Genomic DNA, 25112 nt, shown 5'->3' on the forward strand with positions numbered 1-25112 from the left:
CGGCTCATCTTCTTATTCTAGGCGCGCAACTGCACGCTTTGATTTTTGTTGACAACAACTATGCCTGGCTTAACACACGTCACGCACTCCGTTGCTCTTATTGGTTGTAGGTCTATCCAATTGAGTGCAGAGGCATTATTTTTTCCTGGTCCGTTCAAAACACGCCCCATACTGTAATCACAGCTCTATGGAGCAGTATCAGACTCATATTCTGACTAGAATTGAGTAGGACTACATCAGGCTTGGATCCTTGGCAACCTCTCTTAAAATTTTACATTTAAGTAAATTATCCAATTAAACAGTAAATAGTAGGAAAATGTGAGAAAAGTTGAAGCAAATACCCAGCATTATAACAGAGGTGTGGAGCTATTTAGAGAGCCACTACATGGAATCTATCTCGTTTTCAAACGGTTAGCTTAGTATTTTTTTTACACATACCTTAATTGTTAATAAGAAGTTCTAATTATTAGAAGATAAACAATTTTTTTTAGTGAACATCAAGGTTAAAATGATGTCAAGTACAATAGAAACTAAGCTTCTGATACAGCTCAGAGAAACATTTGGGATCTGTGCATTAAAACACTCAAATCACACTTGTGGTTTTTAAGAAACATTGTGCCTTCCTAATAAATGAAACTTTCAAAGCCCACATGTTACTATGAAAATCAATTGTGTAGAGTTGAAATAAATCAGTCTCCTAACATTTTAATCTTCATCTTTTTGCAGGCGCAAAAGAACGGGAGTTGTCTCTGGCATGTTTCAAGCCAATTAAAAGGCCACGTAATGGCTTAATCTGGTACATGTTTTTATAATTACAATAATGAGGGACATTACAATAATGATGAAAACATAATTATTGGTGGCTCAGGATGTGGGGGTTTGGCCTGTCCTTGGTAATGTTCTAACAACCTATAAACCTTAAAGAAGAAGAATCTGTAATAGTTTTTGCATATTCCACAAAATGGTTTACCTCTAAGACTTTGTAGTCTTACAGTTAGGAGATATAGCCTACATTTTTGAAACTACACAGAATAGTTGCATGTGGATCCACCTAACATAAAAAAAAAACAGCACTGAAAAAACAAGATAAAAAGAGATTGAAAGTAAGCAAAAGTACAGTAACATACACCTGAGTTTATGTTTGTAATCCTTAGGCTTCATTCAGAGAGCCACTGGGTCGTCTTTACTATAAGATGGCCAAATATAAATTAACTTTTAATATGATGGGTACAGAAAAAAATAAAATAAATCAGGACTTTCCCTAGATAACTTGGTTAGACAAAGTACAAACACGGGTTATTTAGTTTAAGTCACTGTGCATGAAACAGGCTGAATTAAAATAGCGATGAAGAAAAATATAAAGAAGTACAGTTTTATTTGCTAAGGTTGACAACTTAAAGCAAAGAGTCCATGACCATTTTCTCTCAAAACATAACTAACAGGAGGCCTGTGATCCAAGTCATTAAGGGTTGAATAAAATAACCAAAATAAATGCAGTATTTATCATATGAGTTGGGACATAAACCATGATAATAATTTTGGACATTGAGAACATATGTCAATGTTTCATCCTAACATGTTAACTGGAGTAGAGGGTGCAGTTCTGCACCATAGTGCTGCTGGCCTATTAAAGCTTCTGCAAACCTTCCCACTGCTGACTCCATAAGACAACTCCCGCAGACGTATGCCATGGCCCCCCACAGAGTTTGCGAACAGTAAACCACCACAGCACACAGATGTCTTTGTCTTTCCGTGAAGCTGTCTGGGCGTTCCCATTGGAAGTGGACAACATCATAGCGCCAGGACCGAGGCCCAGATCTCCAGAATAACCAAAGCTAAGTCGTGATGCTTGAAATTTTAGAACCAACTTGCTACAAAACAGACCTTATGCAAAATGTTTTCTCTAAGGCTACGTTCACACCGCAGCCTGAAGTGACCCAATTCCGATTTTTTTGCCCATATGTGACCTGTATCTGATCTTTTTATGACAGTCTGAACGACACAGATCGGATTTTTTCAAATGCGATCCAGGCCACTTGGATATGTGGTCCTGAATCCGATACGTATCTGATCTTTTCAAATGCGACCTGTGTCTGTACGGCCAGGTCGCATTCATCCGACCTACACGTCATTGATACTTGACAAATATTACTAAACGTTACTAATCTGCGTCCTACTAAGCGGAGGCGGGAAAAACTAACAACCATGGCGGAAGATAACACAGAGAGCAGTCAATGGAGAGAAAGTGAGGTTGCTGACTTAATTCATATTTAGAAAGCTCGATTCAGACCAAACTCGAAGGGTCTTACCGGAACCGGGGGAGGGTCTTTCTTTTTGATCTTCTTAAAAAGATTTCGTTCGTAATGTGCCTGCTCCTGTTGGAGAAGAACTTAAAGAACGCAATATACGCTGCGGTATTACGAGTCATGTTTACTTCCGCAAACACTGAGGACGCTTGCTACGTGTGACGTCATCGCGTCCTCGAGTGCGCATGCGGGACACTTCGGTTGGACGCATTCAGTTCACACAGTAGATCACATACAAGTCGCATATACTTGGAAGTGTGAACGGACACGCAAAAAAATCCGATTTCACAAAAAAATCGGAATTGAGCATTAAGGCCTGCAGTGTGAACGTAGCCTCTGTTTCAGAAGTTACAGAGAGTGGAGGTGAAAGACTCCTCCTAACGAAGCCTTTCCCTTGGTTTGAGCTATGTGGGACCTTGCTGTGAGCCTGCCATGCTTAGCTACTAACTGCTGGAGGAAATTCAAACTTTCCATAAAGGACATGGGCAGAGGTACAGTATAAGGTCTGGCACTGTTAGGGACAGATTGAAATGTTAAACAATATGTTTTCTGATGATTTTGATAATTTCATGTGTTTACTGATGATTAAAGACAAAACTAACAAGATGGACCGCATGGTACGCTATGCTACAGTAATATGTTTGAGCTGTTTTGTTTAGCGCTAAAACAAGCTTTATTTCACCAAGGGTCTAAACAATGATAAAACGTGTTAATGTGTTTTCTCATATGCTTAATATATTTCGATAACCAAATTATGATCAAAAGTCATTTAATGGAATCCTCATGTCTATTTGCTGCTAGCTATTTCAAAGAGAGTATAGAACCATTTAAATAAAGGTTATTGGTTCCTGATTAAGCAAATTGTTTAATTACATATAATAATTTGGCCAAATAATTTATTCACCTCATGTATTTGCATTGTGAATTGGTTTGAAATCATTCCAATCGCTTTAAATGAGTGAAAAGCTAATTCTATCACATCCCAAATTCTTCAAGATAAACTTTGGTTGTCAAACAGAAAATCTATCCTAAACTGTGATATGGTTTTCAACCATTTATTTCCTTCCTCCTTGTACATAGTAGTTAAGGTTAATTTCACTAGTTTTAGTCAGTTTTTAACAAACTGAAGGATTTTTGTTAATAAACTCATATTTTGAACGGAAGTTGTGGTGAATTTATTCCATGTATATGCAGAATTATCTGTTTGACCATGATTTAAGCTCTATTCACACTTTCATTTGCTCTTCTAACACACAGCCAGTTGGGCGTGTGTTCAACATAAGACATTCTGGATAATATCTGACCACGATCTGGTCATGATAGCAGAAAGGAATCAACTCTGTTGCTGCATTTTAGGCTTTTGAGAGATGAAACCTAAAAGTGCCCCCTCTGTTTAAGGTTATTGTTTTCTCTCTTAACACAAATGGCTTCCTTCACATAAATGGCTTCCTTCACTCTTTGTACAAAATGTGAACACCGTGGTCCTCAAAAGAATGTCCTTTGTCCATAAGGTGTATATGGAGAGCCAAGTCTTATCCGGAGGAGGTGGCCCGTCTGTGTTGAGCCATGCGTCTGTGGAGAGGTTGGTTGGTTTCTCCAAAATAAAGATCAGTGCATTTCTCACTGCATTGAACTGCATACACCACTTCGCTCATCTTAGGTCTGGGGGGTTTCATCTTTACGATGCACTGGCCTCTGTCTAAGGGTCTTGCTTGGTCTGAAATGTACTGGGAATTTGTGTTTGGAGAAAATCCTCTAGAGTTTTTCAGAGACACCAGCAACATATGGGATATGGATGTTTTTGTGTTTAATCTTCTTACTGGTATCTTCTGCTTACTGGTCTCTTTTGGATTTCCTTGCTTATTTGACAAATAGGCAGCTTGGGTATCCACAGGTTTGGAGAGCATCTTTGATGTTTTTCTGTTCTTTGTGCTTCTGTTTTAGTAGGGACATGCTCGGCCTGGTGTTGTAAGGTTCTGATGACAGAAAGTTTGTGTTCCAGTGGGTGGTGTGAGTCAAAAAGAAGATACTGGTCTGTGTTAGTGGATTTCCTATACAATTCAATGTTGAGGTTTTCATCTCCTTTCATGCTCACCAAACAGTCCAGAAAAGGTAGGTTGTTGTCATTGGCATCCTCTCTAGTGAACTTGATGTTGTGGTCAACATCATAGAAATTGTATTCATATGTTTCAACAACATCTTTAAAAAATTGCAATAATAGTAACCTTCCCTTTTGATAAATAAAAATCTTTCACTTTCAGCTTGATAGCTACGACGCCCTTATTGCTGTGAAATCAGTACCTCATAAACAGGCAAGACAAACAGTTCCAGGACATGTCAATCTCAGTTTACTCATTAAAAGAAAACTTTCTGAACTACCAGAACTCCAAATCGTCACCACCTGGCCATACACAGTAGGAAGTGCCCTTTCAAAGAAGTTTATCAAAACTCTATCAATCCATTTAAAAAGATTTAGATTCCTTCAAAGCATGGAGCGGATTCTGATACGTCTTAGCAGGAAAATGCTTTGATCAGGACCACCTCTGATATGACTCATCCTTTCTGAAGTGCAGCAGCTCAAAACTGCAAATAAGCCAAATATTATTAATACCCTAGGCAAGTTTAGAAATAAAATTATTTTCGTTCAAAGAAGTTGGTCTCTTTTTGGACATGACACGGGCATCTCTCAAAAGATGACCAAAAAAGAAGGAATATATATATATACATATACATATATACACACACACACACACACACACACACACACACACACACACACACACACACACACACACACACACACACACACACACACACACACACACACACACACACTTCAATTTAAACATAGCATGCCTTTCCAAATAATTTATAGTAGAACCTCTCTTGGCATTACAGATAGCCTATTTTTATCACTGCTGAAAGCAGTATTTAGCCGTTTCCTCTGCTTTTTTTGTTCATTTATATTTGGTGTTTAGCTTACTTAGCTTATAGCCACTCTAAGATTCGAAAATAATTTTAAATCTAAATCTAGTAGATGTATGAATCCTTTGTGGATATCTATTTCTTAAAATGCAAAATAGAAAAATATTCAATAAACTCTGCATGTATTTTTCTTATGTTAAGAGAATGTAAAGAACAATAAGTGAAAAAGACAAAACTGTGCCTATGATCAGACCAAAGCTTGGAAATCACTTAGCTGGGAAGGTAAATTAAGATTACCAAAGCTCAAATCAGTTCTAAGCCAACTGTCATTTAACAGAAAGTTGACAAGTAGGATGATTTTAGCCACCTCAGTTAGAGGAGGAAGAGATTTTTCCTTCTCCTTCACAACTGGAGATTAAGTTATTTGTTTTGATTCTATTTTGATCTCATTCTTTGCCAAATCTCAGTTTTTCTGGTTGCCCTCTGCCAAACAGTCAAGGCCACAGCTGAGTGTTGCCTCAGCTTTGGACCTGAGGAACAGCTGCAGTGTAAACATGCTAAATTAACTGGGTCTCTGTGAGCCTCACATATGCATTATTCTAATCAAAGCATATTAGATCATCCAGATACTTTAGACATATGGGTCTCGGTATCTTCCTTCCAGTTACCATCTGTTTCTCTAAACTTCTTCCCACTCTCTATCTCAGTGATCCCTCGCTCGCACAGCTGCCTCTCTAAGAGGCTGGCAACGATTTCTAATGCAGCAGCTACTTTGTGACATGCTGCTACAGTACTTTCAGTCAAACTTAGGGCACCATATGCATGTCTGACTGCATAGTGTTGTTCTGAGATGCATATTGTATGCAGTTGAAACTGCTTCTTGAAAAACTAAAGTCTAACGACTAAAATATATATATATATATATATATATATATATATATATATATATATATATATATATATATATATATATATATATATATATTCCATAGCTTGTGTGTTGAATCATAATGGGCATTGAGCACAGAAAAATTGGGAAAAAGCTGAAATCCTTTCTCAGTGAATAATGTGCACATTACTATTACACTTTATAAATATTTACATTTTGACATGTCCTGCTTTTAGCTGTCAGCACATCATTTGTCAAAATGCATCTGAAACTTCTTCAAACTTACAGCTGGAGTGATTTATGTTTGGCTTCAAAAGTAATATAAGTGAAGCTCACATTTAATAAATCTTCAGCCGTTTAGCATTTTGTGTCGGTTTGTCAAAGAATAATTAAAAGATGCATATTTGGATGTAAAAGTATCTTTAACTCACAGCTTTACTTAATTGATCCGACATGATAGTCTTTAAAAAGATAGTGATTGGCTATACAGTGTGGCTGATTGAATACTATAACGCTTTAATGTATATCATAGAGTGTACAGCTCCCAAGAAAGATTTTCCAAAAATTGTGACAATACCAGGCAGGTTTTTAAGTTCAGATTAGAAGACACTACGTGACCTCTCAAGTTAGAGTTTTAAATCACAGTCACATCTTTCCTTGATAAAGAATATAATTTGTGGTGTTCTCTATCCTTGTAATCCAGTTTCTAGACCTAAAGATTCATGTTAAAGGTTTGAAATTAGAGGTCAAGTTAAAAAAAAAAAAAAAAAAAAAAAAAGTCTTTCAACAGCACAAAATGTATGCTGTGCACATTGTGACTTTAAAAATCAGCTATCTTTTGACATTTATAACATCACAGCCATAGACAGCCTTCCTTAAAACAGGTTCCAAAACCAGATCAGGAAGCAACAGCTCAGCGGTGGTCCTGCTGCAAGGCTTTTGACAGCAAAAGCAAAGCTGTCTCTGCTCTTACTCCACTGTCCAACTGTGCAGATATGTGCACACAGCACCCAGAAAACAGCATGTTCTTCCTTTTAATGTCTCTAAGTGGGTCTCATAGTTTTGCTGGCACGTTTCATCATTTCCAATCAATATCAAACCAAGTTCTAAAACAGAAAAAAAAAAAAAACTTATAATGATTGTGAGCGTTTACTGATATTGAGCTTTTCTTTAGGATCATAGCAAATTATGTTTATTTCTTTGCCGAGGTGGTGTCATGTTGGGTCGATCGGAGGTGATAGTAAAGCCAGGGAAATAAAATCCCAGGGACTTACCAGAATTGGTGATGGTTAGCAGGTCCAGTTGTCTTTGTTGCTGGAAGAAGAAAAAAGAAGATAAATGTCACAAAACTGTAATCAATACCTTCATCAATTCTCATATTTTTGCTTTGTAGAAATTATATTGATCTATCCCCCATGTATGAAATTGATTTACCTCTGTGAATAAAACCAGTAACAGTTTGGGCTGCAGCTTAATAATGAGATATGGACTTAATGTGTACAGCTTTATTTTATAAAAGACAGGTAATTCTGGAACAGTTGTGGACTTGAAATTAGCTCTTACTATAAAAGAGGATAAAAGTAGAGGAAGGCATTATAACAAACTACACTCCAAATATCCAAATAGCACAGCTGTTAAGATAAGTCATGGTTGTAAGGACTCCTTCTCCATTACTTTCCTGTTCAGCATCTACGTATAGGTATGGCTTTGAGTGTCTGATTTTACCCTTGATCTCTCCTGCAGCTAAGGAACCTGGAGAAAGAATCAGGTTTTCATTCCTTTTTTAACATGCTGAGAGCCCACATACATACACACAAGAACAGCTGCACACTGAAACTTAACTGCTTAGTATCAAAGTAATCAACATCTCAGAGTTGCTCATCTACCAGTCCCTGAGGTAAGAAGATATTCACATCCAAGTAGAGGATGAAGGGGTCTGTGGTTATCTATATGGAGTGTAAGCAGTGAATGTGTGACACAGAATGGGTGGGTCCAAGTCAAAACCAGAATTTGTGGCTATAGATCCCATTAAAATGCAAGCATCCTTCTAATCATTTGGAAGGGGAGAGCAAAATATGTTGAGCACACTTGGAGGTTGTTCTGCCTAAAGACAACTCTGCACCCCAAAGTCATTCTAATGAACCTGCTAAATTCCTTTTTTAGTACTAAATAGATGTTACTCAAAGATGAATATGACGTTTATGGTATATTGATATACTGTATTTGCCTTTTTTTCTAGTATCCCTAAAAAAAAGGCAAGTACTTTCATTGGTCGACCCATCAAAAATGGAATTCATTATTAATGATTTAATCTGAGATTGCTCTCTGGAGAATGTTAGTGATCAAAGGGGACACAATCGAGACCCATGAAAATAGTAGAAAGGTGAGGGATAAAGAAGTTTTGACATTTAAAGCAGGGTTAGTTTGTAAGGCAATCAGCCAAAAAATAACTAGATTATGGCACAACTGTAAACCCATTATACAAGACTATTTAACAAGAAAAGCATCTAAAGGGACCCTGATGGAGTCTATGGAGAAGCTATGAAGAGGCAGAGATCTCCAGCCCTTTGAATTTGGCAATGATAAATGGCAAGAAAATTGGTGGTTAAACACAGTATGGTATGAACACACTGTACTATTCACTTTCCAGATAAAGATGCCAAGTGTAATATTGCATCATTTTCAAAATTGCCACACCCTTACATAGAATCTAAATTAAATAATAAACATACTGTATGAAAAGATAAACAAACATCAAGTGAATAGATACTGTACAAAACACTCAACTATCTATGTGGATTCAAACACAAACCAAATTTAGAAAAACATTCATCTAGAGCTTTTGTGGAATGGTACACCGGTCTCTCACTGAGGGTTGTAAAAGGAGTAAGGATACTTGGAGTCATTAAATCTGTGGCAGCAGAGGTCACTGTAACAACACTAAACTAAAAAAAGCTGGGCTCATGGTCTCTGCTTACACAGAAATAAACACACATGTATTTATCCCACCAACCATGAGAGGTGCCACAACTTTCCACAATCAGGCAGATGTGGAGCTTGAACAGATGTTGCTCAAGCTCCAAAATAGGAAGTTCCTGAGCTAAAAATGCATTTGATTGTGCCAGAAACATGTTATATTTTTCAACAAAGCCTTTTTAAAACCTCTCCACCATGCAGGGTGGATGGGAATCCTCCATTCTTCTGTTGTCCTAACACACAGCCAGTTGGATATGCGATATTCTATAACAATGTTTAGTATGATAGTCCAAAAGTCATTTGATTAAATAATATATTTGCCAACTCTACTGGGGTGGGCATCAAATGTACAGTACAGTTGCTGCATAGCATATTATGACATTGAATATAACCACAGCATTCCAGTAAATAATGACTTATTTAAATAAAACACAAAAGTAAAAATTCAGGTATAAAGTACAGCAGTTAAAAAGGAGAAATACATGCTTATATGTAATTGATCAATTTTTAATCTTGCTGGCAGAATTGATTGTTCATTAAAATGGGAAACACTAAGCAGCTGAAACTTTATTCTATTGTATTAAACAACATATGTTTTCCCTCTGCTTATTCTATGGATTTAGAAAGGTGAAACATTTGTACACTGGCTTCCAATTTCATAAACATATATATAGGGTGAAATACAGCAAACATACAAACAGAACATTCACCAAGTTTTTTTTCATAGCGACATACCAACTCACGGATTTAAACAGTCACACAATATACGAACTGTATAAACCGGAGATGAATCTATGATAAAGAGTAACAACACATTACAACCATTTTCCCTTCCTGCTGCTTTAGTTAGTCCCAAAATGGATAAGGTGCTTAGTGTTTCTCAGGAGTAGGATACTTTCTCAATGAGAGAGGGAGAGAATGGGAGGGGGGATGGGGGGGTTCTGACTCAGACAGAATATTATTAGGAAAAAGCATTTCAGAGCAGAAAATAGGATTGAATTAATCTTTATCAAACATAGCTGAGAGCTGTGAAATCCCACACTGGGTGAAGTCAGCCCAGCTTTACTTCCCTGAACATAGACTGCAACAGATTACAGAAAATACAGGGAACTTCAGCTGCTATATGAATGACAACTTTGTCACTCTATAAGCTTCTCCGTGTTTAGAGACTTGAGGTGAGTTTTCAGGAGTCAAAGATTTTATTAACAAAATTTTTCATTGGTGAGAGTTTCACGAACTACTTTCTAACTACCGTACTCTCAATCAAGGTTTGAACTTTGACCATGGGAACTATATTCTCTTTTTTGTTCCAGATAGAATCCTAGATTAAGTTAAAGCAAATTCAACACAAGATTTAGCCTAGAAAACATGAGGATATAAAAACACTAGCTGTTTGAAATCCCTTACCATGGTAAGGCTGACTTTACCAAAAACTAAAAAACATTAGTGTTAAATAAAACTTCCTGAACCCGGAACTAATAAATTCCAGGTTCAGGATTACAACCTCCATATCAGAGAGCATCAGATTCTGGATCTGTGTCTAATGTGACGGTCTGCCCGTCTGATGTGACATCCTGCACACTCTCCCATGGCTCGTTTAGATCGAAAGAGAAAAGATCTTGGAGAAGCCCAACAATCCAGCTGGTCATCACTGTACACATGGTGCAATTCCTGGAACCTTAGTCCATTTTTTCCGGCAAAAACAACTTTATCTTTTTTGAAAGCTCTGAGCTGAAATCCCACCACAGCATCGCTAGTGCCTGATGCCCGTTAAAACAATGGATGAGGAGGTTTTTTTTTTTTTTTTTTTTTTTTAATCTCTGCCTGATGATTTAACAAATAACTTCCAGCTTGTCGCCCTGGTCAGGCGTCAAAGTGTCTGAAAAGTGTCCTTTTTATGTTCTGCGCTGTGAGTGGTCCTGACCCAAAAGACCATTGAGTCTGTGATGCTTCCTGAACTTGGAGCTTCATGGACAAACCCCTACTGAGCTTGGTGCATCTGATCTCAATGGTGTGACATCATAGACAATATGTTTATTGGTAATTGCTCATTATGAGATAAAGTGCAACCTGATTGATTTGACTGTTACCAAAGACAATTGTCATACATCTGTTAGAATATATTTAAAATTTCTACTGCTAATCAAAAGATGAGCTACTGAACATTATCAGACTCTACCTTAAGAACTCCTTTGAACTGTTTTATGTGTACAAATTTGGCAGATGGCTGCTTACACATTGAGCCTGGTTTTGCTGAAGGTTTTTTCCTGTTAAAGGGAAGTTTTCCTTTCCACTCTCATTTGAAGCATGTTTGATATGAGGGATTGCTTTCAAGTCAATGAGTCGTTGCAATCAGAAGGTTTTCCTTAGATAGGAAACTTTGAACCAATCTAATTAAATTATATGATTGAATTGTCTCTGTAGATGACCTGTTGTGAATTGGCACTATATAAATAAACTGAATTTATTTTGGACCAGAGTCTTTGAAAAATAAGCTGATTAGTAAGTCAGTTCATTTGGATTTGAAATATTTGTCTCAAGTAATAAAGTAAAACTATATATATATATTTATGATCAGGCCCTGTCATTTGAAATAGGAAGAAGCACAGTTAACTAGTGAAAGAAAAGTGCAATGGTGTGCTCAAAGATGACCCTGCACATTTTGAGTATGTTTGGCTCAACCTACTGCTGTGAAAAGGGATTCTCTATTCCATGAACAGAATCAAAAATAAATATTGATCCAAGCTCACAAATGAGCACCTTGATATGTGCTTGAGAATGGCTTTGTCACCATTCATACCCAGGATTAAAAGCCTTGCAGGGCAGCGTAAAGCCCATTTCTCTCATTAAGCCATAAAAAAGAAAGAACAAAAAAACAGATGTCAGTTCAGGTGTTTTATAAAATTTGTGAATCAGGAAATTGTCTATATACCAAACTAAATTATTGTAGTTCTCTGCTTAGAAAAAAAACATTTAAAATGGAAAAACTTTGATTTCCTTTTTCCTTTTTTATTTAAAAATTCAATGTATTACAGGGATGCAGAAAAAATGTATTTCATTGTTAAATTCTGTTTAAAGTAACATATTACAATTAAAAATGTCTCTGGACCTTTACTGGTTGATGATTTTCTTTATTTTCGGACAACACTGATTTTTAATTGGTTACCCCTGGTTTAGAGAATCACACCATGTATTCCAAAAGTGCATCTGAATGACGGTCATATTAAGCGATACATCTTTTTTTTATCTTATTGGGCACAGAGCACCAGTTCTGGGACGAGGCAGTGGCTGGCCAACATCTGGGCTGGAGCTAGGATGACTATTGATAATAAATGATTACTAATTTTGAAAAGGCACCTACAAGAAGTAGCATTAAAAGTTCTCATTCAGGCTAAAAGCCAGCCCAATGGCCTCTGGTTTCCAACCAAGTTCAGCCAAGCATAAAAGTCAGCCAGTCAAGGACACCATGGAAACAGGGTTACTTTTAAATCACCATTACTGTACAAACCTCTTAAAACCATTCCTTATTTCACCGTTTGTCAACATGATTTTCTCTTTTTTTTAATTGTAAAGTGCTTTGTCTTGCTCTCCATCAAACAATATAACAACCAGTCCCCTGATTGGTTGCTTCTCTGCCATTTCAGAAAACAGTTCAGATTTTTTTAACTTCAGCTGTCACTGCGCCACTCTGCCCATGCAGTGAGGTGACTGCTCTAACTGTTTAGTGGCTGGAATTTTACCACTGGCCACTTAACCGCTCTTGCCCATGCCATTTTTATAGTGATACACACCACTACTGTTGTTGACATCACGTTCAGTGTGACCTTTAGGTTGCAAAAGACTTGAGACTGTGGAAGAGGTTCACATTCAATCACGAGAAGAACCCTAAACAGGCACCCAGAGCTACAATGAAATGTAATAAAGCCCAATCAAAAGATTCCTTAGGTCCACAGAAAAAAGCACTAAGGCAAATCTACAAAACACAGAAGTATCCGCCTATATAGACAGTGTGACAGCAGGGTTTAGTGGTCGATGGTGTTCAGGATGATATCATCTTTGTCAACACTATGACTAATCCTGCATATTCCTCCCGGGCCTTCATCATGTACTGTATCAGCTCTGCATAACTTATATGCACTGAGTCACCATTATCAGAGTTAAAATCCCACCACACAAGCACAGCCACACCTAAACTGGTAAGAAGCACTTTAGATTTAACATCAAAACATTCTACTCTCTGTGGGTATAAAAGCATCTAAGTCATTTTCCCTCGGCAGCACAGAGCGGAGGTGAGGTAAGAATGAAGTAATGGGATGAGCTGTTCAGGTTATTTTTGGGCATAGCTGTCTGGCCTACTGAAATCCCATACATAATGAAGTCAGAGAAATAAAAATGTTAAAGACATAGGGGTTACAAAATCTGTAAAATGTAGTGGAAATAGCTGCCTCCCTGTACAGAAAGAGATCATCCCTCTATTTACATAGGAGTGTCAGGTAATGTTAGGTGTGTTATAAAAATTGGAAAAGAGAAGATGGGAGCAGCAAAGATGGCATGTAAGGAGATGTAGCGTGACCAGGAGCTCTTAGATAAAAATACAACAAATTATATAAAAAATGTATCTCTTCAGAGAGCAGAGACTTGCTTCTTCCTTAGGGAATGGAGGGGGTGGCCACCTGCACAATGAACACAATCTTTCCTCTGCCACTTTAACTGCAGTAATGTAAGTTTTCTAAAGATAAGTGGTAGGTGCAGTTTTGAAATAAAGTGAGTTAAAAGTGGCATACAAACAGCAGTGGCACACAGGCCTGTGTACATGTCTTTGCTCACACAATTAAAAAAACAGATCTTAATTTTACCTCAGTGGAATTCATTCATGAATTATATCATGCTTAATCAAATTATGATAAGTAATGCTAAACTGTTTGGTTTGGACTGTTTTTTAATGCAATATCTACATAGAATATCTATAATAGCATAGCACTATTGGAACAAGACTTATAGTTAGTCCTAACCGTAGGTTGTTACATATCTTTTTAGATTTACCTATGTACTTTTTATTTTTAGGTGACTATTTTTTCCTCTTTTTGGTGGCTCACTCAGCTTTACCTATGCCACAAAAGGTAGTTTCAGTTTATTTTCCTTTGTAAAAGTTTAATGATTTTTTTCCTATTTAGCCATCTTTCCCAGGCCTTTTTGGTTGTAGCAGTGGTGGCAAAAGTGGATCTTTGAATTGAAAAGGTTGGAACCCCCATTGTACTGTATAGGCCATAGTATTTGCCATAATGATGTGGATTTGTGTTCTTTTTTGAACGCAAATTAGTGCCGCATATGATAGAAGAATGAAAATGTCATTTTTGGCTAACACAGGCAAAGGACAGAAATCTGGGTACCCAATTATTATCATCCCACTGCAATCACTGGCTAAGTTACAGAAGTAAAGTATTCAGATTAAAGAGCTGATCATGATACAATTGTGGAGTTATATGCTCATCCATAATTCAATCAGTTTCCAATTTAACACTTTTTACATCATGCCATGCAGATTTGTACAAAATGACCTGACTGTGCATGAGTGTCAAACATGGCGCAGCCCTGGGCAGCACCTTTAAAGGATGGGCAATTTCTTCCTGCTCTCTCATCCTGTAGTGCAGGGACATTAACAGCATGTAGTGCTGAGCCTAGACCCTAATTTTGAAAGCCAATAACATCTGAAGAGCTTTCAGAACCTGAGGCAGGTCAGTTCTGGGCACTCGTAAAACACCATTACTATTCATTACTAAACACATGGACACATTTCAATATCATGAAGTCATTCTGTACATGTAAACATGGCTACTTTAAATGTATCCGTGTTTGTTTGTATTTTTAAAAAAAGTATTTCACTTGGATCTGATTCTTAGTAGTTTCATTGTGCATGAAACATCTGAGCAGTTTTCAGAACTACCTGCTAGGGGATCTATTGCTGGTCAGAGCTCAGTAGGCTACAGTAGACTGAGGATTTAAAACTAATGCAGCATGCACAGCAATTTGTGCCTCACTAACTGCCATCTGGGGTCTGTATATATGGTAGCTGTTTAATGTAACGCCATACTACCTTAAATACTGATCTCTTTGGTGTTTAGTCAAAAAACACTCAGGTGAAGTCAATAACAAAAGTCAAAATAATAATAATTATTGGTGTAAATTATAAATGGGCTGATGCCTTTTGCTTTTTCGATACCTATCTATTCCAATTGCATACATGTATTTAGAAGTACAATGAATGTGTTGATAAGTAACCTATGAGCATCTGCTGAGCCAAGACATTTCAGCCTGTCCGGGCAAAGAATCAATGGTGGCATCTTGACCCTGGGGACCAATCAATGACTTCAAAACACTGATAGCATACTTGATACATCCACGCACTAGCAGTCTGAATCAGACTCCGACACATACAGATGGGCTCTATCTATCATCATATTCCCACTGGGCTGTGATTGACCCCTGTCTGATAGAGTGATGGAGGACTGACCTGATGTTTACCAGGAAGCAGCAAATCAATGCCGGTCAGGTTGCAGACACTAGTGCTGCAGGACTATGACGTAAGACCACCATTACTATTACTTGCTTTAGGCAGCGGGGAAAAAATTATTTAAAAAATAAAGTTGACATAATATGAAAAATGTCATTGCTTTTTTACTGGTAAAACAGACTCAGTGAAGCCAGGTGTTTATGGAAAGAGTATGTAAAAGTATCAAATGCTAGCCTAATTGACTTTCGTTACTCAGCATTTGCATTGGTGGTGCCATTCTTTAAAAAAAAATCCTTTCCAGCTTATGACCTGCTTTGAAATAAATATCAAAATATAAACTATATTCAACTACCAAAGAGTTGGCACACGAACTGGAGTTTTAAATATTTGAGAAAAAGGAAGCTCTTCAATAAATCTGAATGCTGTATTCTAAAAAATATAGAGATAAAATGTTTTTCAGTGTAGTCTTGTTTTTTTTTGCCTGTAACTAACTGTATGTGCTCTCTTTCATCCTCCGAGATGTGAGCTGACTTGGAGCTCATCTGCCATGGGGTGTGTGTCCTGGTTGACAGTTGCCTTTTGTATCTCTACTTCTTTTCCTATGTCTGCTTCTGTCTCCTTGAACCCCAGTCGGCCTAGGCAGAGGGCCTCACACTGAGCCTTAAAGGGAGCTTTATCCTCCACTGTCACTACAAGCATGCTTGGTGTGAGTGATTACCTTCGAATCAATGAGTGGATAAGCTGGTTTTCCTTAAATAAAAAACTTTTAACTAATTTAACTGTATGATCTGATTGAATTGTCTCTGTAAAATGCCTTGAGATTACATGAATTGTGAATTGGTGCTATATAAATAAACTGGATTGAATTGAAAATACATTGCATGTAAAAAAAAATGTAAAGAACACGATATAACTTCTATTAAATCAAATTTCTGTAAACTGTCCACTTAGGAAGCAACGCTGATTGACAATAAATTTCACATGCTGTTGTTCTTGTTGCAGATTAAATAGACAACAGGTTGAAATTATTGGCAATTAGCAAGACACATTAAACAAAGGAGTGAATCTGCAGGTGGGGACCACAGACCACTTATCAGTGCCTACAGTATGCTGTCTGGCTGATGTTTTGAATGTTGCTGGTGCTTTCACAGTTGTGGTAGCATGAGATGGACTCTACAACACATGTGGCTCAGGTAGTACAGCTCATCCCTAACCTGCTATTGTACATATATAAGTTCTATACATGTGTTGTTTACCATTATTCTCTGGTCTCATACAATAGATGAATTTAAACAAGCAGCAATACTTACCGACTGTTGCAAGTGGGTCGCTGATTGTTGGAATCACCCCTTTTGGTGCAATAGAGATGGGAGTGGTGAAGGCAAGGGGAGCTAATGTTAGCACCCTTCCAAGAATGGCACTAATCAACAAGGAGGGGCAAAATTGATCTTTGTAGAAGCTGTGCTCTCAGATTTCTGGGTGATGACTCCTTTAAGTAATCAACTATGCTCTGTTCTCGGTTTTAAAATATATTGTGGGATATAAGGCAATTTCCAGGCCTGTACAGAGACCAAATAATCTATTGTAGTCACATGGCAATAATGACGGCAAGGAAGGTGAAGAAAAAAAGAACAATCCCCATAGCTTCCTTTCAGAAACTAAAGACAGGAGAGCAATCTTGGGGTCACAATTTAAGGGTCATAGACATGTATAAGTATGTATGTCTGTGGTGAGGATAGCATCTTTTAGGTTCAATCCTCACCCAAACCATTGTTTAACAAGCATTCAAGCAAAAAGCTTGTTGTTCCATCTACAAATTCATTAATTGTAGCATTTGCTCCTTTGCTTCAGGAACTTACTATGTGCTTTGGTTAGTATAACTACGCATTTTGGCAGCAAAGGCACCGGACGCTTACAGGATGGTCTTTTAACATGATGACTAAAACATATATTATCAAATCAAGACATGAATTATATTAGAATGAAGTAATGGGATGATACTATATAGTCGTTACACCATTTTAGACTAGTGTCCGGACATCTAGTGGTTGAAAAAGTAGTGGACGTGAAATTTCTCTCTAAAGCACCCAGAAAAGTAGTCATCATCCATGTCACTAGACAAGCAGATATATCCCAGAATGCTTTGCGAGAGCTCTCCTTGCAAAGTATCATGGGATTTGTTGTGGTGGCGTGAAAGAACAAAGATGACTCAGGTACCGTGCAGGGAGGTGGAGTTACCTGACGAACTGGGAGCGAAAAGTAGTGATGCCCTGTCAGAATAGCCAGTTAAGTGACTTCACTATAAAGTCCACTATACAGCCCCTGCTCTATACAGTGATTGAGAGGTTAGGAGTTAGGGCGGACGTTCGGACACAGCCCAAGTGTTGTCAGTAGGGGAACCAATAATGAATGATTTTGTATAAGTAGTCATTTCTACATGGGATTATCTGTCTTCTTCCAACAAGAAAAGATGTTTTGTATTTTATAAGTGACTTTGCAAATGCAATGAAAAAATTTTTTTTAAATATCTTTAATCTTTACAATTATAAACTAGAAAAGCACTCAGAGACCTCTGCTAATCAGCAAATTGTGCCCCATATTGTGACTTACTGTACACCTATAGCTTAAACTCGCACATGATCTGGATCATTAAAATTTTTTTAATGAATTGTTCCATGGTACGAGGTGCACCTTTGATAATCATTTCCTTAAAATCCTTTCATAAGCTTACAAATAAGTAACAGTGTGTTTCTGCAGCCTCTGGTGTTTGTTCTGCTCTTCAACTTCTTCTTTCACTCTGCACTCTGCTTTTTTGTTTGATCACCATATCAAGACTTTGAAGGAGGCATAGCTCACCTTTCCTGTATTTTTTGTCTTCAGTATAATACTTCTGGACTTTTTTGAGTCCAATGCTGAAGCTGTCAATAGTCACTGCTGCCACTCTCTGGTTTGGGGAGGGGATCTGCTTGTTCCACCAAATAATTTTAAAGAATACTTTAAAAATTCCATGCAATAATGATGTGGATCATCACCAAAATGTAATGGACTGAGATGCACCTTTGGTAAAAATTTAATTAGAATCTGTTCATGACTTCTCAAGTTATCCTGTACAGTGTTTGACAGACAAACACACAACCTCACTAAAAAGCATAACCTTCTTGGATGAGGTAGTGATACAAATGATTTTGGTTCGCATGTTTGTACATTCAACACTTTAACTAAGCTCAAGTTTTTTGGTGACGACCGGGAACTAAAGAGTCTAAAGCACTGTAGTTGCGTTAATAGGCTTAGGTCTTTGTAAATGTTTCAGTTAAGCCTTCTACCTCTATAATAAATGGTTCATTTACTGGTTCATTTGTGCCTTCAACAAACAACATCATATAAATTTCAAGAAGATTTCATGAAATCAAAACCTGTAAAAAAAACAAAAAAAAAAGAGGGAGAAACTTTTTCTTTTAAACAAAGTCAAAATTAGGCTAAATTATGCTTTTAATCAGTTTTAAGCAAAAAAATAAATAAAATAAAATAAAAACATGACTGCACATGAGTGCAGAATCTTGAAAAATAAGATCAAGCTTCATGACAATAGGGCACCAAATGGATGTTTTTTTATTTGATTTTTTTTTTTATCTTATTCTCAAGCTCATGGAACACTACTCCATAAGAGTTTAAAAGGGTGACCTTTCAATCTTTATTATGATGTGTTCTGTATTCAGGTGTGGGGTGAAAACTTTTTATCTTTAAGAAACATCACAATACAAGCAGTATAGTGGAAAATCCACCTAGCTTTGGGGGTTTTATATTTCCATTATTTTCTATCAGGTGGGTTCAATCAAATGTGAGAGAGAGAAAATGGAACTGAGATTCCTCCATATGGGACTTGGTGCTCAAGCCTTCAGAGATGTCAACAAACTTTTTATGTTTGTCTGACAGAAACTATTGCTCCTGCTTCTAACAACAATGAACTTGTATATTGACTCGCCGCTTTCCCCATCTCTACAGCAACTGTATTGGCGTATCAATAGACAGGGCTCAGGGTTGAAAAGTTCACCCATATCTCCTTGAGGGCCTAATTGGAGCTGAAGGTCAGGAGATGTGTATTTTTCTATAGGTTTATTGCATTAATGGATCCAACAGCAATAATGAAAGTGTCTACATTCAAGCTCTAAAACAGTTCTGCTCTCGTGTCTTTCTGCCTGTAATTTATTTATTTTTTGTAACAATTCCCTAAACTGATTTAAATGTCTGTTATCTTCAAATGAGCAGACAGTTAGAGACTATTAGGAAAGAAATGAAACTAAATATTTTGTGACTAAAGCCTTTTCTCCAGCACAACTTTTCCCATTTAGCTGAGTTCAATCAGGTGATGGAATTAAGTGCTGAAAAGTTCTTTAAAGTGGAAACAGGCTGGGCTGCTGTGTTTACTGGCAATTAAGCAGGACAATAATTAGCTGCATGGAAAGAACAGAAAGGATTTTGTGTATGTGCCTGTGTGTGTTTGGACTGGGGGAAGGGGGGTAATCATAAAATATGATTAAATTGCAAGATGTGTGTGCCTTCTCTGTGTCAAAACAGTCAACAACTTCTGCAGATGTTGATGTGTGGACCAGATGGATACACTGTATGGTGTCTAGGAACTTCTAACACAGTTTAGAGTGAGATAAGAGCTTAGACAGATTAAGACAAAGCAGGATGGTGTTCAAACATTTGTTTGAAAAAGACAAACTCACCAAAGCTCAGACTGAGTGTTACACAAATTATTTGAGAAATAGGACAATATTAGGTGTTGTCTAACCTACATTTCTCATCACATATACACATGTACAACTATAGACGTCTATAATCTTATTTCACCCAAAACTTGAATCCTAGGTTTGGCCATTTCTGTGGGATTTCTGTAAGGAATAGGGGAGCATGAGAGGTTCAAGTCATCCCAGTGCTGTTGTAGGCTAATATTATTGTTGATTTTTTTTTTTAAATGATCTCTGGAAAATGACACAACTTATTTACATGTAAATACCAAAAATATATATTTTTTTATTCAAAGAGAAAATGTGAAAAAAAAACAAAAAAAAAAACGTATTCAATCATAACAACCTTAGAGTATAAAAGCTAAGCTTACCTTCTTTGACTGAAATAACACAACTTTATCTATCAGTCCTTGGCACATCAGCCTGAGATATTCGATTTAAAGTTTTTGGCTAAAACCAGAACTGGACATTTATTAAATTGCTCTTCTTCCTTTTAAAAGCAGTCAGTAAGGAAATGAGTGGCTTTGCTGTGTCGAGGAATTGTTCATCATTCATAGGTCATAGGTTCTACTACTATACTAAACAGATGCCTGCCATTTCTTAATTTCTAAACCAGTCCTTGGTGCATTTAGTGGTATATCTTAAGTCAGCGTCATGTTGCAGGGATGTTGCAGGGATCACTTTTGCCATTGGAATTGATCGTTTTCCATTTTGTTCTACATGTCCCTTTGTAAGCCTTTAATTTAATTCCCATTGATATTTTAAAAAACTATTTTTCAGGTGAGTCCTACGCCAGATGGTAGCAAAAGTTACATGACAATGATAGTAATGATTACATAATTTAAATCTACAGTGTGTAATAATTAAAGGGATTTACTCACAGAAATGTGATATATTACACATAGGTATGTTTTTTATTATCATTTATCCACTGAAAGTCTCAATTTGTATGTTTTTGTTGTCTTAGAAATTGCTGTTTATAATTAATTAGGATGAAGGCAGAAATCTTTGAACAAAGCAGTGCAGAGCTAAAACACTAGTGATTATAGGGATCGCCATAACGCTTGGATATCGATGGTTGACCTGAGACAGTAGTGAACAATAGATGGCAGCAACACACCAACCATGCTGTTACTCTACATCATTTATACTTATTCAGCAATGGCCCTAACGTTTCACAGGTAATGAGGAATGACATTACTCAGAGCTTATTCCTCAGACCACTGACAAAAGTAACTTTACTACATATAGCAAAGCAGTGCTGTAAATAAAAATGTTGAATTTGAATTATCTATATAAAACACAGACCAAGTAGGTATAAACCAACATAATTTTATGGATACATACTACTCCTCCCCAGCTTCTTTGGAGAGCTTCAAATCTTGCCTCCTTGGCTCCAGTCATGCCACTAGCACCTCTCCCTCGCCTAGTCCTGGTTGCATGGCGTCTTTTCCCCCCTTCCTCACCCTCTTCTTCTTCTAAAAAACTTGATGCCACAATCAAGGCTTGGACTCTGTAAAAGTGTGATATATGTGCTTCCAGCCAACACAATCTTGCTATCATACTAAATGACTACATTCACTAACAGGAGACTGTTTATATCACTATGCTAAGCATAGTGATATAAACAGCTCACTAAAACATGTTGACGATGTGCCACCAATAATGCGTATATTCACTTGCTAAGGCCTATATAAAACCTATATCCTACGTTGACTAATAATATACTGTTTAAAAATTTCGCCTGTTTTGATCAAACAAAAGAGGTCCCAGAACAGTTACATCAGTTAGCAACCATCACTGTAGAATACCAGTTTTTTCGGAACAACCCAATGAGTTACAGTGCATCCCTTGTTGGCAGTCAGTGCAGGAGGAAGAAAAATAACACAAGGAAACAAAAACAAATTGTGTAGATATGTTCATCCAGCAGATGGGCAAAAGCTCAATTTCACTGGAGGAAGAAGCATATTAACCACAGGAAAAAGAAGCTGAAGAGAGGATATCGGTAATGGTACGTTGTATTTACGGTATTACTATGTGTTATTTGTACATTGACAGTTCCGACTGGAAGGGTGCTTGTTAGCAGCAAGATTTATTGTTTTTATGAGTAGTTATACAGTATGTTTTCAAAGAATAAGAATAAGAAGTTAGCTTGTGATTGTATGATGTGTTCTGTTTACTATTAGAAAGTAGTATCAACAATTTTTCAACCCAAATTCTGGTAGGAAGCAACAACCAGACTCCAACTTCATTTTTTTTTTCATGTATGTCCCGCCACCTCTAAAACCAAAGTTTTCTCTCTTTTAGAGGACACTGAACAAACAACGGGTCATTGCTGTGTGCTGTTGGAAATGTGGGGGGGCTTCCTAAATACTGGTGAGCAGGTGTTTACGGTACAAATGATTAAAGATAAGTCATCGTAATTGATTTCTATAAATCAGTTAAAAATAAATTTTTTACTTTTAGACAACTGAAGAAAAACTGGAGAATGACAGCATCCATTGTTACAGTTGAGAAACAGACCAAAATGCTGAGGAGGGAGATGAGAAGATGATGCATCCTCCGCATTTTCATATACTCAAAGATGACTGTAAATCTGCAAAGACAAGCTGTAAATAGTTCTCTTTATTGTTTTTGGGAAAACAAATTTTCCTTAGTTTTCTCAAAGATTTCATTACAAAAATCAGTTTTTCTACATCTATCTGGAGTATCACTGACAAAAGCCAATTACAGGTCCCATATCATGCTTTTTTAGCTTTTCAAAGTCAACTACAGACATTTATGAAGCAATATCTTAAGTGCTATTAAGTATTAATATTGTTTGTGAAATAATGGTTATTTTCTCCTGGGCAGCACCAATCATGGCGATGCCGTATCACATCATTTCTGAAGGCTTAACAGAGATTGAGTCCTATCGAGGCCAAAAAAAAAGCAGATTTTCATGACTCAGACATTAGCTAAAAAAAGAGAGGTCGCTATCACTGTGCCAATTAAATTAAAAAAGATGAGCTGCCAAAAGAAGGTGCCCAATCCACTTTTTTTCAAAGGACAGGCAGGGGCTGGTGCTCAGATGGCAAGTTTTGTGAGGATTACTAAGACATGTATGATTTAAATAAAAAACCAATCCCTGCACAATTCCCATGAGGAAATAGCAGTGTAACATCATTAAAACCTAAAAGGAAGTTAATTTTGATGATGTATGGCATTAAAAGGAAAATTAATGCCTGTTCTCTATTACACCTAATGTACTATGACATGAGGTTTTAATACATACGTACAACTATCAGAAATGTCCAATTAAGAATTTACCATTTTCAAAAAAGAAACAATAATTTCCCAAAATAAAAGCAAAAACTGCTAACTTTTTTGCCAGTATACTTTGGTTAAGTACTCTAAGAACCATCAGTTATATTTAGAAGGGTTTCAGTCTAATAGAGAGTGAAGGCACTGCAATGGTGAAGACGGGGGGATAAAAATTAAACAGAAAACTGTACTTAGCCCTTGATATAAATGCAGACCTATATGTCGTGTATAAAAGGAAAGCCAAATGTTTCTCTGCTTTAGAAAATGTGTTTACAATTATGTCACATGTTGAGCTGATCTACATTAAGAGAATATTTTTTTACAATCAGTAGTGGCAGCTTCACATGGTTGAAGATGCACAGGCAAGACCTTTGCTAAACAGACCATCTCCTTCTTCCTTCTCTCCTAGAGTTTGACATCCTATACTGGTAGTTCAGTCAAGGTCTTCTCTCCTCTTAAGAGTCTCTTCAGCCCTACAGAGATAAAACAAACAGGAAAAATGTCACCTCCCCTCTGTAATCACCTTAGTTGTATCCACTGGTTCTGATGGCTTTTAATTTGCCGCGCTTTTAATTTGTTTTCACAGCGGTTTCAGGCAGATTCAATTTGTTAATTAAAGCACCGAAATGAAATGCTGAGCATTATTGATGAGGTGCTAATTGGCTTAGTGTGAACATTGGAGGTGGGGTGAAGTGGGATGGATGGGGGCTAACAATAGGATAGGGGCAGAAGATGAGAGCATTCTGGGGTATCAACAGACAGGACAAATCACATTACAGGGCATTGCAAGAGAGGCTACATGTCAAGTGGTTCTTTGGTGGCTGCCATAAGCTGTATGGTCTGACTGAATAATCAAACAGATCTCTGCAACTGCTGCTACCACGTTAGAAGATGTGGACACAGATCTTACTGTTGAAACATGAACTGAAGTTGAAAAATGCAGAAGAATCTATCCTTTAATTTAAGGACTTCTATATAGGAGGGATTCCTAGTTAAGAATAATTTTTTATCCTAGTTTGCTAAAACTTTTCATGTTTCCCAAAAATGCAGATAGTGGAAGAAAAATATCTCCTTTTAAAGGACAGTATTTAACATTATCACTGTATGAAAAGTGAGATTTTCGTCCCCGTAAACCCCCGTAAACTCCCGCAGATCTCCCTGATTTTCGTCAGTTTCCGACAATTTGCTATCCACGCTTGTCGGAAACGGACTCTGACGTATGTGGAGAGCGATCAGCTGTACTAATGGCCCTAATTAGCATATGAATGCAGCAAACCCGCGCGGCTGGCCAGGTCTGGCTTGAATAACCTACTCAGTATTGGCTGAAACCACTATTCTCAAACAAGTGAAATCGCCCGTGATTGGCAGCAAAACCAAACGTGGCCACGCCAGGCTTTAATTTTCTTACTGAGTATTGGACAGAACCACTTCTTTTTAAACAAGCAAAGTCG

The 25112-nt window shown here is 37.2% G+C and overlaps 1 protein-coding gene across 2 annotated transcripts in view; it reads right to left on the reverse strand.

Moving 5' to 3' along the window:
- Positions 1–25112, reverse strand: part of agbl4 (ATP/GTP binding protein-like 4) — a 424654-nt gene that overhangs the window by 136861 nt on the left and 262681 nt on the right. For both annotated transcript variants that reach the window (XM_038281088.1, XM_038281089.1), the window contains exon 6: positions 7395–7434. In XM_038281088.1, coding sequence (XP_038137016.1) covers positions 7395–7434 — 40 coding nt within the window. The remainder of the gene's footprint in view (positions 1–7394; positions 7435–25112) is intronic.

Source organism: Cyprinodon tularosa, unplaced genomic scaffold (assembly GCF_016077235.1).
Source record: "Cyprinodon tularosa strain WSP-4 unplaced genomic scaffold, ASM1607723v1 ctg167, whole genome shotgun sequence".
NCBI classification, from domain to species: Eukaryota; Metazoa; Chordata; class Actinopteri; order Cyprinodontiformes; family Cyprinodontidae; genus Cyprinodon; species Cyprinodon tularosa.